General features: G+C 42.8%; 1 protein-coding gene across 11 annotated transcripts in view; it reads right to left on the bottom strand.

The window, feature by feature from the left end:
* Positions 1–13,075, bottom strand: part of CFAP99 (cilia and flagella associated protein 99) — a 207,489-nt gene that overhangs the window by 103,503 nt on the left and 90,911 nt on the right. For 8 of the 11 annotated variants that reach the window (XM_061629779.1, XM_061629775.1, XM_061629776.1 and 5 more), the window contains one exon: positions 5,594–5,695. The exons of the other annotated variants lie outside the window; for them this stretch is intronic. In XM_061629779.1, the coding sequence (XP_061485763.1) occupies positions 5,594–5,695 (102 nt within the window). The remainder of the gene's footprint in view (positions 1–5,593; positions 5,696–13,075) is intronic. 11 annotated transcript variants of the gene reach the window in all.

The raw sequence follows: 13,075 nt of genomic DNA on the forward strand, positions 1-13,075 counted from the left end.
CCAAACAAAAGACACAGAGAACCAGGCATCACAGTGAACAAGGAGGGATTTGTTTAAGAAGTTCTTCAGAAAGACTGGTGATTTGCAAGAACCCTAAGAATTATTGTGTAATGTGTCCTACTGTTTCTATTACACTAAAAATTCATACCTCTAGTCAGTATTTGAGTGCTTTCCAATCTGAATTTGTGTTCTTGGTTCAGTGATTACATTTTGTTCGTTTGTGTCCACTGAGTGCCCAAACGCTGAGACTGGGTGTTCAATTGGACACATAACTATTACTCCCTTGGTCTAACCAGATGCTTCTGGGAAGCCTATAACCAGGACATGAGCATAGTATCACTTACCCATTAAGAACATAAGAACTTAAGAAGAGCCTGCTGAATCAGGCCAGTGGCCCATCTAGTCCAGCATCCTGTTCCCACAGTGGCCAACCAGGTGTCTGGGGGAAGCCCGCAAGCAGGACCCGAGTGCAAGAACACTCTCCCCTCCTGAGGCTTCCGGCAACTGGTTTTCAGAAGCATGCTGCCTCTGACTAGGGTGGCACAGCACAGCCATCATGGCTAGTAGCCATTGATAGCCCTGTCCTCCATGAACTTGTCTAATTTTCTTTTAAAGCCGTCCAAGCTGGTGGCCATTACTGCGTCTTGTGGGAGCAAATTCCATAGTTGAACTATGCGCTGAGTAAAGAAGTACTTCCTTTTGTCTGTCCTGAATCTTCCAACATTCAGCTTCTTTGAATGTCCACGAGTTCTAGCATTATGAGAGAGGGAGAAGAACTTTTCTCTATCCACTTTCTCAATGCCATGCATAATTTTATACACTTCTATCATGTCTCCTCTGACCCGCCTTTTCTCTAAACTAAAAAGCCCCAAATGCTGCAACCTTTCCTCGTAAGGGAGTCGCTCCATCCCCTTGATCATTCTGGTTGCCCTTTTCTGAACCTTTTCCAACTCTATAATATCCTTTTTGAGATGAGGCGACCAGAACTGTACACAGTATTCCAAATGTGGCAGCACCATAGATTTATACAACAGCATTATGGTATCGGCTGTTTTATCTTCAATTCCTTTCCTAATTATCCCTAGCATGGAATTTGCCTTTTTCACAGCTGCCGCATACTGGGTCGACATTTTCATCGTGCTGTCCACTACAACCCCGAGGTCTCTCTCCTGGTCGGTCACCACCAGTTCAGACCACATGAACGTATATGTGAAATTAAGATTTTTTGCTCCAATATGCATAATTTTACACTTGTTTATATTGAATTGCATTTGCCATTTTTCCGCCCATTCACTCAGGTTGGAGAGGTCTCTTTGGAGCTCTTTGCAATCCCTTTTTGTTTTAACAACCCTGAACAATTTAGTGTTGTCAGCAAACTTGGCCACTTCACTGAACACTCCTAACTCTAGGTCATTAATGAATAAGTTGAGAAGTACAGGTCCCAATACTGATCCTTGAGGGACTCCACTTTCTACAGCCCTCCATTGGGAGAACTCTCCATTTATTCCTACTCTCTGCTTTCTGCTTCTTAACCAATTCCTCCTTATCCACAAGAGGACCTCTCCTTTTATTCCATGACTGCTAAGCTTCCTCAGAAGTCTTTGGTGAGGTACCTTGTCAAACGCTTTTTGAAAGTCTAAGTACACTGTGTCCACTGGATCACCTCTATCTATATGCTTGCTGACACTCTCAAAGAATTCTAATAGGTTACTGAGACAGGACTTTCCCTTGCAGAAGCCATGATGGTTCTGCTTCAGCAAGACTTGTTCTTCTATGTGCTTAGTTAATCTAGCTTTAATAATACTTTCTACCAGTTTTCCAGGGACAGAAGTTAAGCTAACTCACCTGTAATTTCCGGGATCCCCCCTGGATCCCTTTTTGAAGATTGGCATTACATTTGCCACTTTCCAGTCCTCAGGCACGGAGGAGGACCCGAAGGACAAGTTACATATTTTAGTTAGCAGATCAGCAATTTCACATTTGAGTTCTTTGAGAACTCTCGGGTGGATGCCATCCGGGCCCGGTGATTTGTCAGTTTTTATATTGTCCATTAAGCCTAGAACTTCCTCTCTCGTTACCACTATTTGTCTCAGTTCCTCAGAATCCCTTCCTGCAAATGTTAGTTCAGGTTCAGGGATCTGCCCTATATCTTCCACTGTGAAGACAGATGCAAAGAATTCATTTAGCTTCTCTGCAATCTCCTTATCGTTCTTTAGTACACCTTTGACTCCCTTCTCATCCAAGGGTCCAATCGCCTCCCTAGATGGTCTCCTGCTTTGAATGTATTTATAGAATTTTTTCTTGTTGGTTTTTATGTTCTTAGCAATGTGCTCCTCAAATTCTTTTTTAGCATCTCTTATTTTAGCATCCCTTATCCCTATCCCTTTTTTTTTAGTATCCCTTATTAAGAAAGGCCAGGGAAGGAACTGGCAATCCCACTCCATATATACGGTCTGCCTAGTAAACGTTGCAAGACGTCACCCTAAGAGTCAGAAACGACTCACACTACAAGTGCGGGGACACCTTTACCTTTATTGTCTTCTTGCATTTCTTTTGCCAGAGTTTGTGTTCCTTTTTATTTTCCTCATTCGGACAAGACTTCCATTTTCTGATGGAAGACTTTTTGCCTCTAAGAGCTTCCTTGACTTTGCTCGTTAACCATGCTGGCATCTTCTTGGCCCTGGTGGTACCTTTTCTGATCTGCGGTATGCACTCCAGTTGAGCTTCTAATATAGTGTTTTTAAACAACTTCCAAGCATCTCTGAGTGATGTGACCCTCTGGACTTTGTTTTTCAGCTTTCTTTTTACCAATCCCCTCATTTTTGTAAAGTTTCCTCTTTTGAAGTCAAATGTGACTGTGTTGGATTTTCTTGGCAATTGGCTATTTACATGTATGTTTAATTTAATAGCACTATGGTCACTGCTCCCAATTGGTTCGACAACACTTGCATCTCACACCAGGTCCTGGTCCCCACTGAGGATTAAGTCCAGGGATGTCGAGCCTCCGTTCTTTCTCCACGAGCAGGGAGGGGGAAGGCATGAATTGCAGGCGCCTCCACAGCCAGAAGGAGCGGAAGGTCCAGCTGTTGTGTCTTTTCCAGCCTTGGGGGAAGGGAGTGTGTTAGATGTTCCGACAATTCCCACGGAGGAACCCTCCCCCTTTTAGGATAGTGCTCAGCCACCAAATGCCCTCTCGGAGCCGTTAGGGGAGGATTCCGAAAGAGCAGTAACTCCTCCTTTGCCAAGCGGTGAAAGAGTCGTAACTCCCCCTTTGTCCACCCGTAACTTAGAGATGTCTGAGGCTTCCCCGCCTTCTACTTCCCTGTCTGTTGATAAGGACCCTGTTTTGTCACACGAGCCCTTGGAAGTTCGCCCCCCTTCACCCCGCTCTCGATGGTGGGAAAAGCGCACTGGTCAGAGGGCGGGGGTACGAAGGAGAGATTGCGCTCCAAAACTTCCCCTATATAAGCTTGCTGAGTTGGGAGGGGGGTGTTGCGTTAACTCTCCTTTATGTTGCAGAGCAGGTCTAAAGTGTTGTTAGGGAATTACAGTGAGTTATTGTAGGAATCCTATGAAGCGCACTGCTTTTGATGTTTCCATTACTCTAATAAAACAAGATTTACTTGCACCAACGTCTCAGCCTCTTGGGTTCGACTCTGGACGGGACAAGGGTTGCCGTGCCTCTGGTTGGTTCCATGACCAACTGGTCTAGGGAATAGTCATTTAGAATATCTAGAAATTTTGCTTCTTTGTTGTGACTGGAACACATATGAAGCCAGTCTATGTCTAGGTAGTTGAAGTCATTGTTTGCTAGCAACTAGTATTCACTGGCATACTTATTTTGAATCTAAAGTTTCCATATAGTCATCTTTGAGACTGGTAGCTCTTTGAATTAATCATCCATAAATTTATTTAATCTTTTAAAACTATGGCCATCAGCACATCTTGGGGCAGCAAATCCCATAAATTTATTGTACATTGTATAAGGAAGTACTTTTTTTCTGAATCCACTGCCATCCCCAATTATAGTATTATGACAGAGGGATAAAAGGTTCGTCTGTATACCTTCTTCATACCATGCATAATATTATAAGCCTCTATCATGTTTCTCATTTTTCAAAACTAAAAAATCTCAAATGTGGTAGCCTTTCTTTGTAGCAAAGGTGCTTTAGCTACCTAATCATTTTGTTCTTTTATAGAACTTTTCCAGCTACATAGTAGCCTTCCTGAAATGAGGCAGCCAGTATTTTATAGATTTGTACAAGAGCATTACAACAGCACTAGATTATTTTCATTCCTTGTCCTAATAATCCCTAGCAATGAATCCATATTTTTCACATTGGATTAACATTGTAATTTGCAGTGTCCACCTTAACCCTAAGAACTCTTTCCTGGTTGGCTTCCACCTATTCAGGCCCTACACACATGTGAATCCTTTAAATTTATTTACATTGAACCATGTTTGCCATTTTATTGTTGTCTCTAAAGTCAGGCAGGAATGGCAAAATCTCTTTGACAGCCTCCATGCCCCTTTGGTGAGTTGTCCATCCCAGCTGCAGAATATCATCTGACTTCCACAAAAGAAAAGTAATGATGGCAGTGGGCAGGAATAGGCTGATGTTGATTATTATATTGATGATGCTCACTGGTCAAGAACCCTGAAGTTAAAAGGAAGGTGGCAAAAGGAAGCCAAGAAACAGGGAAAGGTTTACTATAGACTGGTAGACCATAACTGGATGAGCTAGTTTTCAACCTTTATTGTTTATATGGGGTTGATCCTCTAAGTTTGAAGTTAACCAACTTATTTTGCTTCCTTCCTCCCCTGCCCTCCCCCCTTGGTCAGTTTTTCAATGTGCTGGTGACGAAATACTTGTTGTCTGCCTGAAGCAACAGACTAACCAAACTCACAGTTCTTTACTAAAGTCAGCTTTAAAAAAAAAAAAGATACAAGGGGAGACAGATGAGTCTAACAATGAATATTAATGGCAATCATCATTTCAATGACACAGAAGTCAAAGAAAATGCACAGTTCAGAAGTATGGAGCAAAGATGTATTTTTTTAAAAAAAAAATCTAGTATCCAGAAAAGCCGCAGAAGCTCGTAGCAAACAAGACCAATCCACAAGCACAGTGAACATGTAAACTGAAGAGTGGTCTGATGTCCAATTAGACTTTAGCAAATTTCTCCCCATCCCTAGTTGTTACTGGAGCCTCAGAACATCCCTTTTGGGTGCAATTAGGAAACTGGTTATAAGAAAAACGTAACACGGGAATGTTAGCTTAATTTATCATTGGTGATCAATAATCTGATTGGCTAAGAGGGGCAAATCCAATAACTGAATAACTTACAATGCCTTTTCCTTATAGGAATGTGAAGGCAGGCTTTGATAGAATTGGTCAGGAAGTGATTGACTTAACAAAAGTCAAGGATGGCTGGCATCTTCAGTATTTGGCACAGTGAAAAAACAAACACTGGCTCAATGACATTGACACGGATGAGATGCCAAATTGCTTTGAAGATTCTGTTTTATTCTGTTTGACTGCATTTCTGTATACAGGGATTGTCAAGAAAAAGATATCTTTGTAAAGATTACTGTTTGGAATTCGGCGTTGTCCCTGGAGAAATTGATGAAGATATCAGAGATAAAGTTATCAATGCTTCGATGGAATTTCTGGACTGGAATGATTTGATGGAACTTGAAAAAGAGAAAATTTATAGAATTAATTCCAGATATGTGACAATGGAAAAACTCTCAAGAGATGTGCTAGTGCATTTCGTAAAAAAGAGGAACAGAGATATGACTTTACAACAATATTTCAGCAACACATTCAGAATTGACGGCAAGGAAATATTTGTGATGAAGGAAATTCCCATCAGACTCTTACTATATGACTATGACTATGACAGCAAGATTATTATGGGTGCAAGGATGGAAGTTGGAAGATGGAATTAACACTGATAATGGAAAAATGGCTATTGAAATTACTGGACCTAGCAGACTTGATGAGATGGATTAATTGACATGATTATTTGGAGAAAAATCGATGGATATATTTCTCAAGGAGTGGAAACCTCTCTTTGACTTTTTGCGGAAAGAATAAAGTGATGTTAATGAGATTTGATGATTAATTAAGATAACTACTGGAGGAAAGTGATTTTGTAATATATTAAGAGACAGGTTTGTTATATATCATAGACCTATAACTGATCTGCGACAAATCGGAAGTCAACATTTTATTTTATTGTTTAATCTGTTTCTTTTTTATTTTGTTTTGTTTTGTGTTTGAAAATTTGAATAAAATTAATGATAAAAAAAAATCTCTTTGGTTCAGTAAAATGTTGTTTTCCCCTCAGACTTCTGGGTAGGGAGTTGGCCTATGTGAAAATGTACAGTAGGGCCCCACTCATATGGCAGGTTACATTCCAGACCCCCGCCTAAAAGTGAAACCTGCTGGAAAGCAGAACTCCGTCAATAAAATGGTGCCCGATGCCCAAAAAATGCTATAAAAGCGGAACAAGCGTCGTATGAGAGGGGTCTTACTCTAATTGAAAACCACCATATTAGCAGAACGCTTAAAAGTGGGGCCCTACAGTACTCATTCCTACACCTGTGTCATCTGGTACAAGCTGTACTTCAAGGCCACTATGGTGGTCCTGCTGATGAGAATGGATGCCTCTCTGGTGAGATGTGATGTATGTTCCAGTTCTGGAAAGTTACAGCCAGTTAGCCCTCTGATTGGCTGGGAGGACTGGTTCACTGTTAGTAGGCCTTTTTCTATCAAAATAGTTTTGCCCCTTTGTTCAATGCCTCACATCCTGGTTCCTGACACCCATAGACATCCTTCTGCTACTTGCTGGTTTCTGTGAGGTCAATTGCTTTACTGGCTTGTATTAACGTTAGGCAAGTTAACTTTTGTTATTTTTACTCGTTTTATAATTCCCAAAATGTAATTTGGTACTCTTAATAGCCTCTTAAAATTATATTTCTTACTCATGTATAGGTTCTTCTTTTATGTTGCTATTTTTAAATACTTAATAAATATTTTCTATTTTAGTGTGGTTTCTTGGAACTGATTTATGGTACTAAAGCAGTTCTTTAGCATCTTTGTCAAACTGCTACTGAGGAACCTTTTTGGGATTTGGGACTCAAGGGACAGAGAGGCAATTTCCTTAGACTTTTTTGTTCTGGCAGGAGGAGCTTGAGGGTTCCTTGGTTAAGAGTCTCTATGGAAACAGCTTGGAAAATAGTCACAAGGCAAGGATAACTTTGGCTGGCTTTTCCCTGCTGCTGTCCTCTACAATTTATCACCCCACCTGCAGAAACACAATGGCTTGCCTGGGAGGAAGTTCTAGATCTATAGGATTGAGGGAAGGGATTTGAGACAGTGAAAACTTACCCGGCAGATGTTTCTTTCTCTGTACCACCCCAATATGATTAGATGCAGAAGCTATAAAAGTGGTTCCTGCTCTCCTATGCCCCTTTTGTGTCTGAATAGACAAGGGGGATTGCCATTCCCTTTTAAAAGTATCTCTATGGGGAAGGGGAAAAGCACCTCCTGCAGGTGTATGTAGGGTAGTTGTAGCCACCCTGGAATGTCTGGAAGAGGGTGAAGTTTCATATCCCCATGGGGCAAGTGGTCTTGTCCCTGGGGTCCCACTACTTCCTGTGGTTGATAGTCATGGGATTGTGTACTTTTACTAGATAATGGGCAAAACTGGTTTTTATCCATCTTAAGAAGTCCCTATAGGAAAGAATTTAAACATTTCCTCCTGAAGATGAATGGACAGTGGAGGAATCTTGGGTCTGCTTGTTATCTGGCTCAGGAAACAGTGCCTCTTGTGTAACTCTTCCACCATGGGCCTATTTTCACACCCTCTAATCGGTGGCAAGTAATCTACCCTTTGGCAGTTTGTCTGGCTTGCCAGTGGCAAAGGTATGGAGAGGAGAGAGATTTAGATTAGAAGTGTAACCATGTTGTCTCTGTGGCTTACACGGAATTGGAAAGAAACCTATATAGTGGCAGTCTAAACATACTTCTGAAGCCACCCACCAGTGGAGACATCCCACCAGTGTCAGACATAGGAAAAGCTCTTTGTTGGGACAACTTCCCATCCCCCATAAGGTAGAGAGTTGGCTTGGCAAGGACCTTGGGAAGGGGATAATTAACCGAAGGGATCATAGAATCATAGAGTAGGAAGGGGTCTATAAGGCCATCGAGTCCAACACCCTGCTCAACGCAGGAATCCAAATCAAAGCATTCCTGACAGATGGCTGTCCAGCTGCCTCTTGAATACCACCAGTGTTGGAGAGCCCACCATTCCTCCAGGTAACTGGTTCCATTGTTGTACCATCTAACTGTTAGGAAGTTTTTCCTGATGTTCAGTTGAAATCTGGCTTCCTGTAACTTGAGCCCATTATTCCATGTCCTGCACTCTGGGACGACTGAGAAGAGATCCTAGCCCTCTGTGTGGCAACCTTTCAAGAATCCAAAGAGTGCTATCACATCTTCCCTCAGTTTTATCTTCTCAAGGCTGAACATGCCCTCTTCTTTCAATCTCTCCTCATAAGACTTTGTTTCCAGCTCCCTCATCATCCTTGTTGCCCTCCTCTGAACCTGTTCATTTGTCTGCATCGTTCCAGGGAGGTTACCCAATCAAAAAATTAGATAAGATTAGTGACAGGATTTGTTCTTAATAAATCCATGTTGGCTTCTAGTAATCACTGCATTGTTTTCAAGGTGTTTAGAGATTGACCGCTTTATAATCTGCTCCATAATTTTCCCAGGGATTGATGTCAGTCTGACTAGTCTGGAGTTCCCAGGTCCCCCCTTTTTGCCCTTTTTCAAGATAGGGACAACACTAGCCCTCCTCCAGTCATCACTTCACCCATCCTCCATGATTTCGCAAAAATAATAGATAGCGGTTCCAAGAGTTCTTCAACCACTCAAGGGTACAGTTCATCGGGCCCTGCAGATCTGAACTCATTCAAAGTGATTAGGTATTCCTTGACTGATGATTTGTTTTTTAATTGTACAGTGTATTTTAATCTGTTGTTGTAAGTCACCTAGAGTGTCCGTTAACTCGGACAGATAGGCGACTAACAAATAAAATTTATTATTATTATTATTATTATTATTATTATTTGTCTATCAATCTCAACCTGCAATCCTGCCCCTTCAACTTCATGTTTCCCAGGAGGGTCATAGACCCTCTTTTGGGAGAAGACTGAGCCAAAGTAGGATTTGAGCACTTCTCCCTCTTCTTTGTCATCGGTTAGTGTGGTGTAGTGGTTAAGGTGCTGGACTACGACCTGGGAGACCAGGGTTCAAATCCCCATGCAGCCATGAAGCTCACTGGGTGACCTTGGGCCAGTCACTGCCTCTCAGCCTCAGAGGAAGGCAATGGTAAACCACTTCTGAATACCGCTCACCATGAAAACTCAATTCATAGGGTCGCCATAAGTCAGGATCAACCTGAAGGGTTAGGGTTAGGGTTAAGAGGAAGAAAAACGGAAGACATTGGAAAAAGCCGATGTGGCTACACGGAAGACTGGTGGAGGAGGTAAAAGTAAAAAAGAGCATGTATAAAGAATGGAAGGAAGGATGCATCACCAAGGAAGAGTACCGACGAGTGGCTCGGGCTTGCAGGAATAGCGTAAGGAAAGCTAAAACCCAGAATGAGCTGAGGCTGGTGAGGGAAGTGAGGAACAACAAAAAGGGGTTTTTCAGATATGTTCGAAGCAAGAGAAAGACCAAGCAAACGGTGGGACTGCTGCTTAATGAGAATGGCAAAATGTTGACAGATAACAAGGAAAAGGCAGAACTGCTCAACGCCTATTTTGCCTCCGTTTTCTCCCAAAAAGGGAACAGTGTGCAACCTTGCATCGGTAGCAATCTCAGTAAGGGGTCGGGATTGCAGTTCGAGATTGATAAGGAGATAGTCAGGAAATACCTAGTTAACCTAAATGAGTTCAAATCTCCAGGGCCTGATGAACTGCATCCCAGAGCATTGAAGGAATTTGTGGATGTACTGTCGGAACCTCTTGCCATCATCTTTGAGAAATCCTGGAGAACGGGAGAGGTGCCGGAGGATTGGAGATGGGCAAACGTCGTCCCGCTCTTTAAAAAGGGTAAAAAAGAAGATCCGGGGAATTACAGGCCGGTCAGTCTGACTTCAATACCGGGAAAGATATTAGAACGGATAATAAAAGAGTCCATTGGCAACTATCTAGATGACAATGCTGTGATTAGAAGGAGCCAGCATGGGTTTGTCAAGAAAAAATCCTGTCAAACTAATCTCATCTCTATTTTTGATCAGGTCACTAGCTTAGTAGATGGTGGAAATGCTGTAGATGTCATCTATCTAGATTTCAGCAAAGCATTTGACAAAGTCCCCCACGACCTTTTGATTAGCAAACTGGTCAAATGAGGACTACATGGAAATACTGTCCGGTGGATTCACAACTGATTGGAAAACCGTACTCAAAGAGTGGTCGTCAGTGGCTCTGCTTCGGACTGGAAGGAGGTTTCGAGTGGAGTCCCACAGGGTTCTATCCTGGGGCCGATACTCTTCAACATTTTTATCAACGACTTAGATCACAGGGTGGAGGGAAGCCTTATGAAGTTTGCGGATGATACGAAACTGGGAGGGATAGCTAACACAATGGAAGACAGGAATAAAATCCAAAGGGACCTGGATAGACTAGGAAATTGGGCTGAAATTAATAAAATGACATTCAATAAAGACAAATGCAAGATTCTGCATTTAGGCCACAAAAACAAAATGCACAGGTACAGGATGGGAAATACCCAGCTTAGCAGTAGTGCGTGTGAGAAAGACCTTGGAATTGTAGTGGATCGCAAGTTGAACATGACCCAGCAGTGTGATGCTGCGGCAAAAAAGGCAAATGCGGTTTTGGGCTGCGTAAACAGAGCTATAGTTTCCAGGTCGAGGGAAGTAATAGTCCCACTATATTCTGCATTAGTCAGGCCTCATCTGGAATACTGCGTTCAGTTCTGGGTGCCTCATTTTAAGAAAGATATAGACAAGTTAGAGCGGGTTCAGAAGAGGGCGACGAGGATGATAGCCGGTATGGAGAACAAGTCTTATGAGGAAAGGTTGAAGGAACTTGGCATGTTCAGTCTGGTGAAGAGAAGGCTGAGGGGTGACATGATTGCTCTCTTTAAGTACCTGAAGGGCTGTCACATAGAGGAGGGTACAGATTTGTTCTCTGCTGCCCCAGAGGGTAGGACTAGGTCTAATGGTTTTAAGTTGCAGGAGTGTAGATTCAGATTGGACATTAGGAGGAACTTCTTGACAGTAAGGGCAGTTTGACTGCCTAGGGAGGTGGTGGGATCCCCTTCGCTGGATGTCTTCAAGCAGAGGCTGGACAGCTATCTGCGGGAGATGCTCTAGCTGTGGATTTCCTGCTGTGAGCAGGGGGTTGGACTCGATGGCCTACAGGGCCCCTTCCAACTCTCTGATTCTATGATTCTATGAAGGCAGTACATTTGCATATATTAATATATATATTCTACTACCCTCTCTCTGTGTGTGTGCTTATTTTTAATGTTGTTTTAGACCACTTAGATGTGCAGCAGTAAGCATTTTTTAAAAAAAAGTAACTAAAACATAATTGTAGTTATTACTTTTGATTAAAGGTAAAGTAATCAGTTACTTTCAGAGCAATTGTACTTGTAATGGTAATTACTACTTTTTGGGGTTGTGTAACTATAACTGTATTACTTTTTAAAAGTAATCTTCCAAGCTGTGCTGTGGATGTACCTGAAGAAAGTTTTTTTGTTGCTTTTGGCATCTCTCACTAACCTCAACTCATTCTCAGCTTTAGCTTTCCTGATGCCATCCCTGCAGTTCCATCCTACCTGTCGGTACTCTTCCTTTGTGGTCTGGCCTTACTTCCACCTCCTGAATGTATCCTTTTTTGTCATCTCTAAGCTTTCTGTGAAGCCACATTGGCTTCATCTGCTGTCTTTCTCCTTTTTTCCTTGATGGATTGTTTGCCATTCTGTCTTCAGAATTTCTTCTTTTAGAAACTCCCACCCATCTTGGACTCCTTTTCTCATTAGATGAGATGTCAACATCCATGCCTAGGCCACCTTATCTGGGGCGGCTCAGGATTTCATGGTCTCCATGACAACCATGGGACTGTCCCAATATGCCATTGGCCCAACACATGTAGCAGGGCATACTCTAGATTTGGTTTTTGCATCTGGACATGGAGTTGGTGATCTGAATGTGGGGGGGCCTTGCATCAGTCCCTCTGTCATGGACAGATCACTGCTTGCTGAAGTTTAGACTTACAGCGGCTTTTCCTGTCTGCAAGGGTGGGGGACCTATGAAGTTGGTCCACCCCCAGAGACTAATGGATCGGGATGGTTTCCAAAGGGCTCTGGGGAGTTTTCCGGCTGATAGGGCTGGCGCTCCTGTCGAAACCCTGGCTGAACTGTGGAATAAAGAAATGACCCAGGCAGTTGACATAATTTCTCCTGAGTGCCCTCTCCTGTGTAGAGCTCATACGGCTCCATGGTATACCCCAGAGCTGAGAGCGATGAAACAATATAGATGGCTTGACTGCAGATGGAGACGAACTACTGGTGGATGCAATTATACACTGGTAAGTACCTATGGTAAGCTGTATTTAGGGGCAGTGAGGACAGCAAAAAACAATATTTTGCTGCCACTATCAAATCATCACTCTGCTGTGAAGCAGAGCTCTTCAGAATTGTCCGGCGGCTATTACACTCTGGCCCCAGGGACATGGTAGAACCATCTGAGGCCTGCTGTAATGAATTTGCTAGGCACTTCCAGGACAAAATATTTAGCATCCGCCAGGACTTAAGACTCCAGTGTTATAGCAGGTGAATCAAGCGAGGTATCCAGAGCACAGCCTTGTCCCGATTTCTTGGATGAGTTTCAGTTGGTGCAGCTTGAGGACATTGACAAGGTGCTTGGACAGGTTCATGCAACCACTTCTGTGCTGGATCCTTGCCCTTCTTGGCTAATAAAAGCTAGCAGGGATGGAACAGCCGGCTGGGCCAGGGAAGTGATTAATGCC

This window comes from Rhineura floridana, chromosome 5 (assembly GCF_030035675.1).
Source record: "Rhineura floridana isolate rRhiFlo1 chromosome 5, rRhiFlo1.hap2, whole genome shotgun sequence".
NCBI classification, from domain to species: Eukaryota; Metazoa; Chordata; class Lepidosauria; order Squamata; family Rhineuridae; genus Rhineura; species Rhineura floridana.